The following is an 18,343-nucleotide window of genomic DNA, read 5'->3' on the forward strand; positions in this document are numbered from 1 at the left end:
ACATAATTGAAGTTCCTCATCCCTGGAACCATTCTTGTAAATCTTTTCTGCACTCTCTCTAAGGCACTCATCCTTCCGAAAGTGCAGTTCCCAGAATTGGGCACAGTGCTCCAGTTATGGCCAAACCAGTGTTTTCTAAAGACTCATTGTATTCTATGCCACGATATGTAAAGCCCAGGATCCCATATGCTTTTTAAACCACTTTCTCAACCTGCCTTGCCGCCTTGAACGATTCCTAAGATTCGCAGCCCTTTGAGTGAAGAAATTTCTCCTCATCGCTGTCCTAAATGATTGAACCCTTATCCTGAGGCTGTGCCCCACATGTTCTAGATTCTCCAGCCAGAGGAAACAACCTCTCAATGTCTACCCTGTCAAGCACCCTCAGAATCTTGTACATATCTCATCAGAACATAAGGAGGGCAGTGGAGGGGGATGAGGGACAAGAAGGCAACGGAGGCGATAACCTCAGCATAGGATCTATCACCAAAAATGGAGTTACCTGGATATGTCAGAGAACCAGTGCTGCAGGAGATTGCGCCTATCCAGGCAGATGGTCACTGCGATTTGTGCCCTCGTTATGGAAGCCCTCTCACCTCACAGCACTGCCTTCCATGCCCTGCTGTCAGAGTCACTGTGGTCTTGAGCTTCTTCACCTCTAGCTGCTTCCAAAGATCAACTGAGGACTTTGGTGGCGTCTCATGAACAGCTGCACAACATTGCATCTCGCAGGTCACTGATGCCCTATTTGTAAGAGCTGGGCTGTACATTCAATTCCAGAGAAATGGGGCCTCCCTGGCACAAAGAACAGTGGGTTTCGCTGCCATCACTGGATTCTCGCAGGTGCAGGGTGTCATCAATTACACCCATGTGGCCACCAAGGCGCCGAGTGATAGGCCAGTGAGATCCATCAACAGGAAGGGCTTCCATTCCCTCAACATTCAACTAGTCTACAACCACAACAAGAGCTTCCTGCATGTGTGCGCTTGCTTTCCTGGCAGCTGCATGATTCCTTCATCCTTCGACAGTTCAGGGTGCTGCAGCTCTTCATTCTACTCCCCAAACTCTGCAGATGAATTCTAGGGGACAAAGGTTATCTCTTGAAGTGACGGCTATTCACCCCTTTACATGAACCCAAGACAGAGTCTCAGAGATGCTGCACAAGGACCACCATTGGGCTTCTGAAGATATGCTTGACTGGTCAGTTGGCGGAGTACACTCCTGTAAGGGTCTCCTGTGTTGTGGCGGTCTACTGTGCTCTCCATAACATGGTCCTTCAAAAAGGTGTGAATCTTGAAGAGGATGAGGCCTTGGAATGACAAAGTTTATCAGAAGAAGAGGAGCAGCAGGACTTGGAAGAGGACTCAGAAGATACAGAACACAGAGGAGCCCCGGCTGCACAGGTCGGTGGCCGGGTCAGGCGCAGGACTCGAGGGTCTCCTCAGGATGCCATCAACGTCAGGGATCATCTGATCCAGGCACATTTCAGTTGAGCACTTCTAATCCAGGTCTGGAATTTACTTTGGGCTGCCTTTGAGAACACTTTCTTTGAAGATTAAGCCTGGAGTATTTGAACTCTTAGTACCAATGAATGATTCAGGTCTTTCCATTGCTTTCATGTCCGCTTCATGGACCCTTACTTCCCTTTACCACCTCTTCCCTCTTTTCCAGTGTCACCATTAAAGGTTTGGCATCATGTGAAAATATTTACATGGTGTCAAATAAGAAACAAGTACACATTTACAGGTGAAAGAAACCCCAGTGAACCATGCATAGCTCTGCCAGACATGGTCGCCTCCACTGTCAGCCACTTCTACATGGTGCTTCTCTTGTGGCCTTGAATGAGGTGGAGGCAGCCTGCTCGCTTGTGTCTGCTTGCGGCTGAGATGCAAGTGGCAGTTGTTCTCATCGTGGAGGTGCCAGTGGGAGCACCTCCAGAGGCTGCTGCACTGGCGTCACTGCCGGGGCAGCTTCTGTCACAGGTCCCTGCTGCATTGATGGTCCTCAATCAGTTGTGGCACCCATAACGTCTTTGGCGACTGCCTCTGCCCGTGGATGGTGCTCCGGATAGCTGAAGGGGAGCAGCAACTGAGACGCAACATATCTGTGCCGTCAATGCTACAGAGCGTTGCATGCATTCTGTGCATGTCAGTGCACTGCTCCTGCATCCACTCCGAGTGTTGCCACAAAGGGCTCTCCATGAGATTGACCACTCTCTCAGTGGAGGTGCTCATGCACTCAAAGCCTTGAGCCACTGTGGGGATGCACAAGCTGGATGGACTCCTCCATTCTCAGCCCATGACCTTGCACTGTCTCAGGGAATTCTGACATGTGGGAACTCATCTGTTGCTGATCTAGAAGATACCCATTTCTTCTAATTCCCGAAGCCCTGCATCTGCGCACAGCTGCGCAAGGCTGTGTAGAGCATGGCTACCCGAACCCAACGGGACCCAATGACGTGTCGGGTTCGGGTTGGGTTGGACCGCTGTTCCGGGTCTGGCATTTGGGCTGGGTCAGACACACTCTATCACCACCTCCGGTACTTGACTCCAATCTTAATGTAGTTTTTAAACAACCTTTCAAGTCCAGTTCCAGTTTTTGTTGCTTATCAGCACAAGCTTAAAAAGTGAAAAAACGGAAGCTAGGTTAACTGAACATTCCGGTGGTCAGGTTGGGCCTGGGAAAAAATGAAAGGACTCGGGCCAGGTCGGGCTTGGGCCAGATGCGGTTCTGTCGGGCTCAGGTCAGGTTTTATTTGCAGACCCAAGCAGGCCTTTATGGCTGTGTCTGTCCTGCATCCTCCAAGGGGGAACTGCCCATAGCTGCTTCTGCCTCTCTCACCACCTCCTGCTCACTAGTACCATGCTGTTCACCCAGTGCCACCCTATCTGATCGCATGCAAGAACTCACCAATCTGTGCTGGCAGAACCTGCGTTTGTATGATGTAATGGTGCTTGCTCTGATATGCCTCTGCTTCCAGCACTTGCCCTGGTGCCATCACAGGACTCTGTCCTTCTCCCTCCATGTCAGAACCGGTGGGAGACACAAGAAGAGATCATGAGAACTAGCCTTGGAAAGCAGATGTTTTTGCAGTGCTGAGGCCTCCCAATGTAGCTGAGTCTTTGACATGCTGTTGGATGGGGAGGAGTGCACTGCACCCCTTCATCTACAGATAGCAATATATTTTCAGGAATTCCCATCTCGCCTCCCCAACCTGCTCCTCGGGGCCACCCTGGTGACCTCCATGGCTCCCTTCTAAATGGCAGTGACGATGTGTAGATGGGGCACTCCTCCTCTTGTCAGCACCTTTCTCGGGCATTATGAACCCTTTCTTCCTGCAAGGACAAAAGAGAGAGAGAGATAAGGCACTGCTGGTCTCAGTGGCCTATGCCAGCGACTCATTAATGTAGGAAGCTGCAAGTATCCTCTTCTTAGGAAATGAGGCTGGGCAGTTGGTTGATGTATCAGTGGGGGAGCACTTTGGGACCAGTGACCATAACTCAGCTTCAAGATAAAGAACAAAGAACAGTACAGCACAGCACAGGAACAGGCCATTCGGCCCTGCAAGCCTGCGCCGATCTTGATGCCTGCCTAAACTAACACCTTCTGCACTTCCGGGGCCCATATCCCTCTATTCCCTTCCTATTCATGTATTTGTCAAGATGTCTCTTAAACGTCGCTATCGTATCTGCTTCCACCACCTCCCCTGGCAGCAAGTTCCAGGCACTCACCACCCTCTGTAAAAAAAAAAAAACTTGCCTCGCACATCCCCTCTAAACTTTGCCCCTCGCACCTTAAACCTATGTCCCCTAGTAACTGACGCTTCCACCCTGGGAAAAAGCTTCTGACCATCCACTCTGTCCATGCCGTTCATAACTTTGTAAACCTCTATCATGTCGCCCCTCCACCTCCATCATTCCAGTGAAAACAATCCGAGTTTTTCCAACCTCTCCTCATAGCTAATGCCCTCCAGACCAGGCAACATCCTGGCAAACCTCCTCTGTACCCTCTCCAAAGCCTCCACGTCCTTCTGGTAGTGTGGCGACCAGAATTGCACGCAATATTCTAAGTGTGGCCTAACTAAGGTTCTGTACAGCTGCAACATGACTTGCCAATTTTTATACTCTATGCCCCGACCAATGAAGGCAAGCATGCCATATGCCTTCTTGACTACCTTATCCACCTGCTTTGCCACTTTCAGTGACCTGTGGACCTGTACGCCCAGATCTCTCTTCCTGTCAATACTCCTAAGGGTTCTGCCATTTACTGTATACTTCCCACCTGCATTGACCTTCCAAAATGCATTACCTCAGATTTGTCCGGATTAAACTCCATCTGCCATTTCTCCGCCCAAGTCTCCAACCGATCTATATCCTGCTGTATCCTCATACAATCCTCATCATTATCCACAACTCCACCAACCTTTGTGTCGTCCGCAAACTTACTAATCAGACCAGCTACATTTTCCTCCAAATCATTTATATATACTACAAACAGCAAAGGTCCCAGCACTGATCCCTGCGGAGCACCACTAGTCACATTCCCCCATTCAGAAAAACACCATCCACTGATACCCTCTGTCTTCTATGACTGAGCCAGTTCTGTATCCATCTTTCCAGCTCACCTCTGATCCCGTGTGACTTCACCTTTTGTACCAGTCTGCCATGCGGGACCTTGTCAAAGGCTTTACTAAAGTCCATAGAGATAACATCCACTGCCCTCCCTTCATCAATCCACTGAACTATTTCTTACTCCAGTCCTATCTGCATCTCCCAATCCTTTGTGCACCTTGTTTCTCCTTTTTAATGGCACCTCTTGGTTCCCATCCTCCTGCTAAATTTGTTGACACCCTCCACAACAGCACTAGTGAATCTCCCTGTGTGGACCTTGCTCTGTTGAGGTGCAAACCGTCTGGCCTGCACAGATCCCACCTTCCCCAGAACTGGTTCTAATAGGCCAGGAATCTAAAGCCCTCCCTTTTGCATCATCTCTCCAGCTATGCATTCACCTTCTCTGTCCCCTTATTTCTGAACCCACTAGCACGTGGCACCAGGAGCAATCTGAAGATTACTACCTTTGAGGTCCTTATTATTTCCTACCTATCTCCCTAAAATCTACTGGCGGGACCTCATACCTCTTTGTACCCATGTCGTTGTTACCAATATGGACCACAATCTCTGGCTGTTCATCCTCCCCCCTTCGGAATGTTCTGCAGCCACTCGGTGACATCTTGGACCCTGATATAAGGGAGGCAACATACCATCCTGGATTCATGTCTGCAGCTGCAGAAACTCCTGACTATTGAATCCCCTATCATTATTGCATTCCCAATCTTCCTCCAGAGACCATTCAGCCCGTCATCTCTGCGCTAGCTCTTCGAAAGTGAAATTTATCTAGTGCCGTTCCCCCACCTTTCCCCGTAGTGCGACATATTCTTCCTTTTCAGGTAACAATCTAATTCCCTCTTGAATGCCTCAATTGAACCTGCCTCCACCAGACTGTCAAGTGGTGCAATCCAGGTCCTAACCACTTGCTACGCGAAAAGGTTTTTCCTCAGGTCAGCATTGCTTCTTTTGCCAACTGTCTTAAATCTGTGCTCTCTTGTTTGCAATCCTACCACTAATGGGAACAGTTTTTCCAAAAGAAAAGAACAAAGAAAATTACAGCACAGGAACAGGCCCTTCGGCCCTCCAAGCCTGCGCCGATCCAGATCCTCGACCTAAACATGTCGCCTATTTTCTAAGGGTCTGTATCTCTTTGCTTCCTGCCCATTCATGTATCTGTCTAGATACATCTTAAAAGACGCTATCGTGTTCGCATCTACCACCTCCGCTGGCAACGCGTTCCAGGCACCCACCACCCTCTGCGTAAAGACCTTTCCACGCATATCCCCCCTAAACTTCTCCCCTCTCACTTTGAACTCGTGACCCCTAGTATTTGAATCCCCCACTCTGGGAAAAAGCTTCTTGCTATCCACCCTGTCTATACCTCTCATGATTTTGTACACCTCAATCAGGTCCCCCCTCAACCTCCGCCTTTCTAATGAAAATAATCCTAATCTACTCAACCTCTCTTCATAGCTAGCGCCCTCCATACCAGGCAACATCCTGGTGAACTTCCTCTGCACCCTCTCCAAAGCATCCACATCCTTTTGGTAATGTGGCGACCAGAACTGCACGCAGTATTCCAAATGTGGCCGAACCAAAGTCCTATACAACTGGAACATGACCTGCCAACTCTTGTACTCAATACCCCGTCCGATGAAGGAAAGCATTCCCTATCTACTCTGTCCAGACAACTCATGATTTTGAGGGTGCTATAGGCTTGGCTCTAACTGTACTCCCTAGGAGAATCAACAGAACTGAATGCCAGTTAGAGAGCAAGATGCAACCAGGGAACTCTTGCACGACCTGCCTGGTCTTCCTTGTCTGTCTGGCAGTCACCCATTCCCTCTCTGCCTGTGTACTGCAAGATGACCACCGCCTGAAGCTGCATGTAGCTCTCAGCCTTGTGGATGTACTGCAGTGACACCAGCTGCTGTTCAAGTTCCGAAACCCGGAGCTTGAGCTCCTCTAGCTGATGACAGGTACTGCACATGTGGTTGGCCAGGATGTGAGAAGCACCCTGGAGTTCGTACATGGCACATGGCTGTGCTCTCTCTCCTTTTATCCCAGCCACCCTCAGTCACTGTTCCTGCTCTCGCTGTACTCTTGCTCCTTTTATTCCTCCTGCTCTCAGTCACAGTTCCTGCTCTCGCTCCTCTTATCCCAGCATCTCCCAATCATTGGTTAAACTCTCACTGTGCTCTCGCTCCTTTCATCCCAGCTACTTTCGGTCACTGTTCCTACTCTCACTGTGGTCCTGCTTCCTTTATTCCAGCAGCTCTTGGTCTCTGGTCCCGCCCTTGCTCTTTTTATCCCAGCCATTCACGGTCACTGGTTGCGCTATCGCTGTGCTCTCCCTCCTTTTATCCCAGTCGCTCTCGGTCACTGCTCCTGCTCTCGCTATGTTCTTGCTCCTTTTATCGCAGCCGCTGTCATTCACTTCCTAAGAATAGAACCATGCAGGATAGGAGGCAGCCATCCAGCCCATCAACTGTGTGCTGCTTCATTGAAAGCGCTACCCAATTAATCCCACGCCTGCTCTTTTGCCATAGCCTTCCAAATTTACCTGTTACAAGTATACGTTCAATTCCATTTTGGAAGTTACTTTTGCATCTGCTTCTGCTATGCTTTCACAGAATAATAAAGTGCAGAAGAGGCCCTTCGGCCCATCGCTTCTGCGCCGATGCATTAAAGACACCTGATCTGTCTACCTAATCCCTTTCAGGTGGTACATTTCACATCAGCATAACACGCTGCATAAAAAATAATCTTCGCCTCTCCCTGGCTGTTTTGCTGTTTAACTTAAGTCTGTGTCCTATGGTTTTTGATCATCTTGCCAGTGAAAAGAGTTTCTCCTTATTTATTGTATCAAAACACTCCATAATTTTGAACACCTTCATCAAAGCTTCCCTAAAACTTCTCTGTGTGAAGGAGAGTAATGATTTGGTAAGCAGAACGTTTGCCCTTTTGGGATATGAACTGGTTAAATTTTTATTGAACATGTCCCTCTGACATTTTCCCATTAATGGATTTGCCCAGTTGACTGTGGACAGTCTCTGTCTCATCCCATTACAGGTAGCCTTACCTAAAGCTAGAATCTTGGAATCTGTTTCACATTTCTTCCTTTTAAATGCTTTGTTGAACGTGATCATATTATGATCGCTGTTTGATAAATGTTTACACACTGTTAAGCTCTTAACTAAACCTAATATGTCCTGCCCCCTTGTTGGTTCTAGGACATATTGTTGCACAAAACTATCACATTCAAGAAATTCACTAACTTTCTGACTTGTGCTAATCTGCTTATCCCAATATCTACGAAAGTTAAAAATTCCCAACTAAAACCACTCTGCCTTTCCTACATGTTAGTCTAATTACAGCATTTATACAAGCTGCCACTTCTCAGCTGCTATCAGAGGGACCTATACACAACTCCCACTGCAGTCTTAAATCCTTTTCAATTTCTTAATCCTACCCATAAATTTTCCACTCTCTCATTGTATCCTCTCTTGTCATTGATGTGATTTCATTCTTAATCTCCTCCCCCTTCACCATTTTTCTGTAGACCATATAAGCTGGCGTATTTAGTTCCTAGTTCTGACTGTCTTGTAGTTAAGTGTTAGCATGACTACCATGTCATACTCTCCAGTTGAACTTATGCCTGCAATTCATTCAATTTTTCACTTATACTCTGTGTATTTATATGAAGGATGCTTATTTGGGCCACCCTAACTTTTCCTTCTGCTCCGTTTTACTCACATGTTTCCTATTTGTTACGACCAAGTGAGGAGGGGGTCACAGTCTCTCCCCTCTTGCCCTTCCTTTTATTTGACCAGAACAGGGTTTATTTCTTTTTAAACAGTGGCCATGTTCGCCACCTCCATGAGTGTTTTACCTTTTCCCTTCACTGTGATCATGAAAGAACCAATCGGATAGATTTTCTTGAGTTTAAACAACAGAGAGGTAAGTTTATTATACTTAACACTCTAACCCTGATTTAAAAATACTGAAGAATATGCTACACATTCGCACACACATTCACATGAGAATCACACACACACAAATAGATTACAGAGAAAAAAACAGATTTGGTGGTTGGATTTGGCGGCGCAGTGGTTAGCACCGCAGCCTCACAGCTCCAGGGACCCAGGTTCGATTCTGGGTACTGCCTGTGTGGAGTTTGCAAGTTCTCCCTGTGTCTGCGTGGGTTTTCGCCGGGTGCTCCGGTTTCCTCCCACATCTAAAAGACTTGCAGGTGATAGGTAAAATTGGCTGTTGTAAATTGCCCCTAGTGTAGGTAGGTGGTAGGGAATATGGGATTACTGTAGGGTTAGTATAAATGGGTGGTTGTTGGTCGGCACAGACTCGGTGGGCCGAAGGGCCTGTTTCAGTGCTGTATCTCTAAATAAAAAAAATAAATAAATAAAATCCAGAATAAATGGAACTCTTCCATTGTTTTTGTGGACGGCACAGTGGCGCAGTGGTTAGCACCGCAGCCTCACAGCTCCAGCGACCCGGGTTCAATTCTGGGGACTGCCTGTGTGAAGTTTGCAAGTTCTCCCTGTGTCTGCGTGGGTTTCCTCCCACATGCCAAAGACTTGCTGGTTGATAGGTTAATTGGCCTTTATAAATTGCCCCTAGTATAGGTAGGTGGTAGGGAAATATAGAGACAGGTGGGGATGTGGTAGTAATGTGGAATTAGTGTAGGATTAGTATAAAATGGGTGGTTGATGGTCGGCACAGACTCAGTGGGCCGAAGGGCCTGTTTCAGTGCTGTATCTCTAAACTAAACTCAAGTAACTTTTGAACTATCATCAATTCTACCATTTCCACCTGTGGCTTCCCCTACTTATGAATTTAAAGTCCTTGTGACTGCCTTATTTATCCTTTCCACTTTACCCTGGACTCAGCCTGTTCACATGAACCCCTTCCCAGCAGTAGAGTTCCTTCCTTTCCCAGTACTGAAGTGGACCCCCTCTTTCCCACACCACTCCTTCAGCCACCTATTCACCTCTCCAATCTTCTTATCTCTATGCCAGTTTGCATGTGACTCTTAAACAGATCCTCTGTGACTCACTCTCTCTTCCAGAGTTTATAACCCTTGAGGTCCTATCCTTTACTTTAGCTCTTAGTTCCTGTACTCTGCAGAGAGAACCTCTTGCCTATTCTTTCCTATGTTATTGGTCTCAACATGGATCACCATGACCGAATCCACCCCCTCCCTCGCCAATATCATTTCAAGCCAGTTTGAAATGTCCAGCACCTTGACAAAGGTAGGCAACATGCCACTTGGCACTCGATCCTGCTTACAAAGGATGCTATCTATCCCCCTAATTATTGAATCCTTTACAACTACCACGTTAGGCTTTCCTTCTTCCTCCCCTTTGGGCAACCTCCTGCTCCAAAGCTGCCGTAGTCTGTGTTCTAGTTGTCTTTCTGACAGTCTTTATCCTTATCCTCACAGGTAGCATGGACATTGTACCTGTTGGATAGGATCAGTTTCTGTGGTTCCTTGTTCTTTATCTCACCAGGGTTACCTATACTCTGTACACTAATGGTCACACCAACCCTGTTCTGAACCTGTACCTCTCTTTGAGATGTGACGGAAGTCTGGAGCAAACTGTTCAGATACTGCTCCGCTTCATGTGTGTGTCAGAGTGCCTCCAACTCCCAATGACTCTGAGTCAGAGAGATTTGTGATGGAGACATCTACTGCAGATGTCTTCACTCAATGTCCATAAACACTCTCATACTGAAATGACATTACCTCCTCTGCCATATCTTGGTCTAAATTATAAATATCTAGATTTTAGTTTGTTGTATGTTTCTTTTTTCTTTTCCTACGCCCTAACTTGCACTAAGCATTGGACAAAAACATTAAATAGTCACTGCCTCAAACTTAGAATTATAGAATGGTTATAACTTACACAGACCACTGCAGGTATTGGAGGTAAGAAAAAAAGCAACACTTCCTTTCCCCTCTGCACTGAGTTTCCACTTGCACCACACTCCTGACTTTAGCACTCTATTAATGCTGCACTCTTTTCACAACCACTCTGTGCTACCACTCTCAGTTTTTATCTCCCAGAACATTATTTTTTTATGTAAAGGTGACTGATTTATTTTGATCTTGCATGGCATTTTTATTACTTCAACATCAATTTACATGTGTTTCTTCAATTTTATTGATAATGTTTGTCATGTGATGGTTTCAAGTGTTAGATTGGGTGCTCGTTAAATTGAATCTACACTTCCTCCATTAGAATCCCACATCCCATGAATGAATAATAAAAAAAATTTTAGAAACCATGCTACAGCTAACTGGAGCTGCTTTCCATTCAGAATAGCATTATTGTAGCGATGATCACCCCGTCCAAAGTATAGGTATTCCCAGTCATTGGCATTAATTTATATTCATGGTTTCAGACTGGATTTCATCTATGACTTATTTGAGCATGCATCAAACAAGAACAATGAAGAGATGCTTAAATCTGGAACCAAACATTGGAAGCCAACTGTAAGCTCTCAGTTCAAGGTCAGTATCATCCCTTGCAGTGTTTGAATTGCTGTTTTTTACAGATTGTTTTTGAATGAAGATACAGAATGTTACAGTTGCTACCTAGTCATTCTTATGAATCATGGGTGATTATTAGTGCCAGCCTGTCAACATCCCATTTAAACTGCACCTTTGAGTTGAGCTGAGCAAAAATTAGATCTTTTATCACCATAGGTTTCCACGGTGTCAGTTCTGTTGAATTGTTTCTTGAATCCTGCATCTTTCATGTTCCATCATTCTACTTTTCTCTTCCACTTCATCTGAAACAGCTCTGAAGGGGGCATCTTGTGTTTGTATATCTGCGTATGCATGTTTGTATGTATGGGTGTATGTATGTGTGTATACACACTCATATAAATATAGTTAGTATTATATATTCGGGTAGCTACTCTGGTTCAGTGGTGTTAGTCAGTATTTGAAGCAGTCTGGTTCTTTTCTCTTTACAGAAGTTGACTTCCACTGCTATATATTTTACTGGTAGTAGTGGAACCCTTGTGCTGTTGACTGGATTTTAGTGTCTTATGCACATACACTCCTTCAATCTCTCTGAAGGCAGAACAGGTTAACACGAGGGAGACAACATTCGGTTCTATTTGTAAGCTGTTCTATTCCACAATAGGCAAGACATATAGCTCTTTTTCCTCTCCAAGGGACCTACAGTCTTCATTGTATGAGAGGGATCTAACCAAGGTAAAATGGAACCCAAGACTGATGGGGGGAAAAGCTTTCATAGAACAAAGGGTGATCTTTAAGGAGGAGATGTTTCAGGTACTTTCCAAAATGAAAGTAGGGGGAACCAAAGCCAGGGCTCCTTGGATGAGGAAGGAGACAGAGGATTTGATGGAACAAAAAAAAAAGTGTGTATGATGCATGAAATTGTGGACAGTTGCCTTCGACCTGAGGTAGTGATAGAGAGGGGGAATGAATCAGTGCCAAGTATATGAATGTGTAGCAGAGACTGATGATGATGACTTTGGTCTTTCCATTGTCTAACTAGAGAAATTTGCAGCTCATCCAGGACTGGATTTGGACAAGCAAGTTGACAACAAAGAACAGCACAGCACAGGAACAGGCCATTCGGCCCTCCAAGCCTGCGCCAATCTTGATGCCTGTCCAAACTAAAACCTTCAGCACTTCCGGGGACCGTATCCCTCCATTCCCATCCTATTCATGCATTTGTCAAGATGCCTCTTAAACGTCGCTATCGTACCTGCTTCCACCACCTCCCCCGGCAGCAAGTTCCAGTCAGTTTACACTCTGTGTAAAGAACTTGCCTCACACATTCCCTCTAAACTTTGCCCCTCTCACCTTAAACCTATGTCCCCTAGTAACTGACGCTTCCACCCTGGGAAAAAGCTTCCGACTATCCACTCTGTCCATGCCGCTCATAACTTTGTAAACCTCTATCATGTCACCCCTCCACCTCCGTCGTTCCAGTGAAAACAATCCGAGTTTATCCAACCTCTCCTCATAGCTAATGCCCTCCAGACCAGGCAACATCCTGGTAAACCTCTTCTGTACCCTCTCCAAAGCCTCCACGTCCTTCTGGTAGTGTGGCGACCAGAATTGCACGCAATATTGTAAGTGTGGCCTAACTAAAGTTCTGTACACCTGCAGCATGACTTGCCAATTTTTATACTCTATGCCCTGACCGATGAAGGCAATCATGCCGTATGCCTTCTTGACTACCTTATCCACCTGCATTGCCACTTTCAGTGACCTGTGGACCTGTATGCCCAGATCTCTCTGCCTGTCAATACTCCTAAGGGTTCTGCCATTTACTGTATACTTCCCACCTGTATTAGACCTTCCAAAATGCATTACCTCACATTTGTCCGGATTACACTCCATCTGCCATTTTTCCGCCCAAGTCTCCAACCGATCTTTATCCTGCTGGGCAGCACAGTGGCGCAGTGGTTAGCACCGCGGCCTCACAGCTTCAGCGACCAGGGATCAGTTCTGGGTACTGCCTGTGCGGAGTTTGCAAGTTCTCCCTGTGACCGCGTGTGTTTTCGCCGGGTGCTCCGGTTTCCTCCCACAGCCAAAGACTTGCAGGTTGATAGGTAGATTGGCCATTATAAATAGTATAGGTAGGTGGTAGGGGAAGGTGGGGATGTGGTAGGAATATGGGATTAGTGTTCTTCTTTGGCCTCCTTATCTCGAGAGACAATGGGTAAGCGCCTGGAGGTGGTCAGTGGTGTGTGGAGCGGCGCCTGGAGTGGCGATAAAGGCCAATTCCAGAGTGACATGCTCTTCCACAGGTGCTGCAGAAAAATGTGTTTGTCGGGGCTGTTACACAGTTGGCTCTCCCCTTGCGCTCTTGTCTTTTTTCCTGCCAACTGCTAAGTCTCTTCGACTCGCCACACTTTAGCCCCACCTTTATGGCTGCCCGCCAGCTCTGGCGATCGCTGGTAACTGACTCCCACGACTTGTCATCAATGTCACAGGACTTCATATCGCGTTTGCAGACGTCTTTGAAGCGGAGACATGGATGGCCGGTGGGTCTGATACCAGTGGCGAGCTCGCTGTACAATGTGTCTTTTGGGGATCCTGCCATCTTCCATGCAGCTCACATGGCCAAGCCATCTCCAGTGCCGCTCACTCAGTAGTGTGTATAAGATGGGGATGTTGGCCGCCTCGAGGACTTCTGTGTTGGAGATACGGTCCTGCCACCTGATGCCAAGTATTCTCCGAAGGCAGCGAAGATGGAATGAATTGAGACGTCGCTCTTGGCTGACATACGTTGTCCAGGCCTCGCTGCCGTGGAGCAAGGTACTGAGGACACAGGATTGATACACTCGGACTTTTGTGTTCCGTGTCAGTGCGCCATTTTCCCACACTCCCTTGGCCAGTCTGGACATAGCAGTGGAAGCCTTTCCCATGCACTTGTTGATACTGGTGATAGTTGAGCCGAGGTAGGTGAACTCTTGAACCACTTCCAGAGCATTTTTGACGTCCTGTCCCATGATGTTCGTTTTCTTGAGGCTGATGGTTAGACCAAATTCGTTGCAGGCAGCCGCAAACCTGTCGATGAGACTCTGCAGGCACTCTTCAGTGTGAGATGTTAAAGCAGCATCGTCAGCAAAGAGGAGTTCCCTGATGAGGACTTTCGGTACTTTGGACTTCGCTCTTAGACGGGATTAGTGTAGGATTAGTATAAATGGGTGGTTGATGGTCGGCACAGACTCGGTGGGCCGAAGGGCCTGTTTCAGTGCTGTATCTCTAAATAAATAAATAAAGTATCCTCTGACAATCCTCATCACTATCCGCAACTCCACCAACCTTTGTGTCGTCCGCAAACATACTAATCAGACCAGCTACATTTTCCTCCAAATCATTTATATATACTACAAACAGCAAACGTCCCAACACTGATCCCTGCGGAACACCACTAGTCACATCCCTCCATTCAGAAAAGCACCCTTCCACTGCTACCCTCTGTCTTCTATGACCGAGCCAGTTCTGTATCCATCTTGCCAGCTCACCTCTGATCCCGTGTGACTTCACCTTTTGTACCAGTCTGCCATGATGGACCTTGTCAAAGGCTTTGCTGAAGTCCATTTAGATAACATCCACTGCCCTTCCTTCATGAATCATCTTTGTCACTTCCTCAAAAAACTCAATCAAATTAGTGAGACACAACCTCCCCTTCACAAAACCATGCTGCCTCTCGCTAATAAGTCCATTTGTTTCCAAATGGGAGTAAATCCTGTCCCGAAGAATCCTCTCTAATAATTTCCCTACCACTGACGTAAGGCTCACCGGCCTAGAATTTCCTGGATTATCCTTGCTACCGTTCTTAAACAAAGGAACAGCATTGGCTATTCTCCAGTCCTCTGGGACCTCACCTGTAGCCAATGAGGATGCAAAGATTTCTGTCAAGGCCCCAGCAATTTCTTCCCTTGCCTCCCTCAGTATTCTCGGGTAGATCCCATCAGGCCCTGGGGACTTATCTACCTTAATGCTTTGCAAGACTCCCAACACCTCCTCCTTTTTGATAATGGGATGACTGAGACTATCTGCACTCCCTTCCCTAGGCTCATCATCCACCAAGTCCTTCTCTTTGGTGAATACTGATGCAAAGTACTCATGCAAAGTACATTGACGCAGTGAAGGGATGTGGAGAGGTAGAGCTAGGTATCATCAATGTACATGTAGAACATGAAACCAAGGTTTCACAAGGTATATTTGAGCCTGGGCATAAAGGCACTCCTATGGAATTAGACGAGGTGAGGCAATGGAGAAGGATGGAATGTTTAATTATATCAAACTGCACAGTAAGCTGGAGGAGAGTAATGATGGTTAATACACTGTGACCAAGTTTTGAAGTCTTGATACTGTGAGCAGGTTGAAAGCTGGACTGAAGAGATTTGAATAGAGCCCCTTGGGAGAAATGGCCGTGGACCATTTGAGGACCTTGAGCACTAAAGGAAGTTAGAAATGGGACAGTAGTTGGAAAGTATGGATGGGTTGTTTGAGGATGTGTGATGGTAGTTTTGGAAGGGAGAGGGAACATGCTGAATGAAGGGTATAATTAACAATGTTGGCAGCTTTGGAAGCTAGTTGAGTGGGGAGGGTTTGAGTGAGTAGAATATGGGTCTCCTAGAAGAGATGAGCTTGGAGAGCACAATGAGGGGGAAGATTGGTCAGTAGATACAGAACAATGTGGGAGATCAAATGTCGAGAGGAGACTGAAGGGAAGGTAGCAGCAGAGGCAAGATAGCTTCAGTATTTGTGACAGTGAAATTCTTGAGGTCTTCTACTTGGTATTGCCAAGCGAGAGTGAAAAGGCAAGGTAAGAGGTTAGAGCAATCAATTTGTCATGAAGAAAATTACATTTTCATGGTGATTCTGGAATAGTAGGAAGATTTGACCATGAAAAGAGTGAAGCACAGTACATCTGATTTTTCAAGATCTGCTGATGAATGGTTAGATCAGTGTGCAGCAGATACAGTCAGGTTTCTGGATTGAGAAGGGGTTCCCTGGCTGCTTATTCACTAACTATCCTGGGACACTGAGGCCAATTGTAATGTTCTATCGCTGCTCTATCTGATTCCCGATTAAACGATGACTTTGGGGAAATTTTATGCTGTCCTCCACAGTGGGTTTGGAGGTTGGGAGAGCATAAAATCGGATGGGATGGTGGCAGGGGGGGACGCCGTCACTTTCCTGCCTCCGCAGAAATTAAGTCCAGGGCGGGGAGGCCAGTGAATAGCCTTCCCGTCACACTGCCAATTGAAGCCCTTCAGTGGCAATTAAGGGCCACATCCCGCCACCACAATTAGCCGAACGACGGACGGGCCTGTCACCGCACAGGAAGCACGGCAAGAAAAACTGTGTGGGTTGCTTGCCAGCTCCAAGGAGGGTGGGGGGGGGTGGGGACCCTCATTAAAAGGCACTTAGTGACTGGACGAAGCATGTGGCATCAGGAAGGGGGGGCCCACTAGAGCCCTTGCTGCTGGTTCCCCTACAATCTTCTCCCCAGCGACCCACACCTCCCGAGACTCCTCCCGCCCTGACCTACCTGTGGCCTGAGTCCAGCATCGTTCCTTGGCTTCGGTTGGGTGCTCCATCCGCGGTGGCGCTGCTCAGTTAAAGAGCTGTCTGGCCGGCAGCTCTCAGAGGGCGGGACTTTTGTTGCTGGGGTCCTTGATCCTGTGGAAGGCCCACCGTTGTCCAGTTAAGTGCCTAATTGGCCTCCCACAGAAGGGGCGACACGGAGTTCTCGTGGCACTTTTGCTGGACATAGAGACCCCCATCACCCAGATAAAATCCCGACCTTTATGTTCTGTACCAGTCTTGTGCTTCGTGCTGCATTTACCCACTAAGAAACCAGCTGTTGTGATATACATAAATGATTTGGAAGAAAATATACGTGGTCTGATTAGCAAGTTTGCAGACGACACTAAGATTGGTGGAGTAGCAGATAGTGAAGGGGACTGTCAGAGAATACAGCAGAATATAGATAGATTGGAGAGTTGGGCAGAGAAATGGCAGATGGAGTTCAATCAGGGCAAATGCGAGGTGATGCATTTTGGAAGATCCAATTCAAGAGTGAACTATACAGTAAATGGAAAAGTCCTGGGGAAAATTCATGTCCAGAGAGATTTGGGTGTTCAGGTCCACTGTTCCCTGAAGGTGGCAACGCAGGTCAATAGAGTGGTCAAGAAGGCATACGGCATGCTTTCCTTCATCGGACGGGGTATTGAGTACAAGAGTTGGCAGGTCATGTTACAGTTGTATAGGACTTTGGTTCGGCCACATTTGGAATACTGCATGCAGTTCTGGTCACCACATTACCAAAAGGATGTGGATGCTTTGGAGAGGGTGCAGAGGAGGTTCACCAGGATGTTGCCTGGTATGGAGGGCGCTAGCTATGAAGAGAGGTTGAGTAGATTAGGATTATTTTCATTAGAAAGACAGAGGTTGAGGGGGGACCTGATTGAGGTGTACCAAATCATGAGAGGTATAGACAGGGTGGATAGCAAGAGGCTTTTTCCCAGAGTGGGGGATTCAATTACTAGAGGACACGAGTTCAAAGTGAAAGGGGAAAAGTTTAGGGGGGACATGCGTGGAAAGTTCTTTACGCAGAGGGTGGTGGGTGCCTGGAACGCGTTGCCAGCGGAGGTGGTAGATGCGGGCACGATGGCGTCTTTTAAGATGTATCTAGACAGATACATGAATGGGCAGGAAGAAAAGAGATACAGAACCTTAGAAAATAGGCGACATGTTTAGAGAGAGGATCTGGATCGGCGCAGGCTTGGAGGGCCGAAGGGCCTGTTCCCGTGCTGTAATTATCTTTGTTCTTTGTTGTTCTATAGATAGACTGGAGAGTTGGGCAGAGAAATGGCAGATGGAGTTCAATCAGGGCAAATGCGAGGTGATGCATTTTGGAAGATCCAATTCAGGAGTGAACTATACAGTACAGGGCGGCACAGTGGCGCAGTGGTTAGCACTGCAGCCTCACTGCTCCAGGGACCCGGGTTCGATTCTGGGTACTGCCTGTGTGGAGTTTGCAAGTTCTCCCTGTGTCTGCGTGGGTTTTCTCCGGGTGCTCCGGTTTCCTCCCACAAGCCATTATAAATTGTCACGAGTATAGGTAGGTGGTAGGGAAATATAGGGACAGGTGGGGATGTTTGGTAGGAATATGGGATTAGTGTTGGATTAGTATAGATGGGTGGTTGAT

At 47.1% G+C, this 18,343-nt stretch overlaps 1 protein-coding gene across 1 annotated transcript in view; it reads left to right on the plus strand.

The window, feature by feature from the left end:
• Nucleotides 1-18,343, plus strand: part of myo10 (myosin X) — a 613,607-nt gene that overhangs the window by 389,020 nt on the left and 206,244 nt on the right. The window contains exon 18 of the mRNA XM_068058429.1: nt 11,028-11,136. Coding sequence (XP_067914530.1) covers nt 11,028-11,136 — 109 coding nt within the window. The remainder of the gene's footprint in view (nt 1-11,027; nt 11,137-18,343) is intronic.

The sequence above is a fragment of the Heterodontus francisci genome, chromosome 2 (genome assembly GCF_036365525.1).
Source record: "Heterodontus francisci isolate sHetFra1 chromosome 2, sHetFra1.hap1, whole genome shotgun sequence".
NCBI classification, from domain to species: Eukaryota; Metazoa; Chordata; class Chondrichthyes; order Heterodontiformes; family Heterodontidae; genus Heterodontus; species Heterodontus francisci.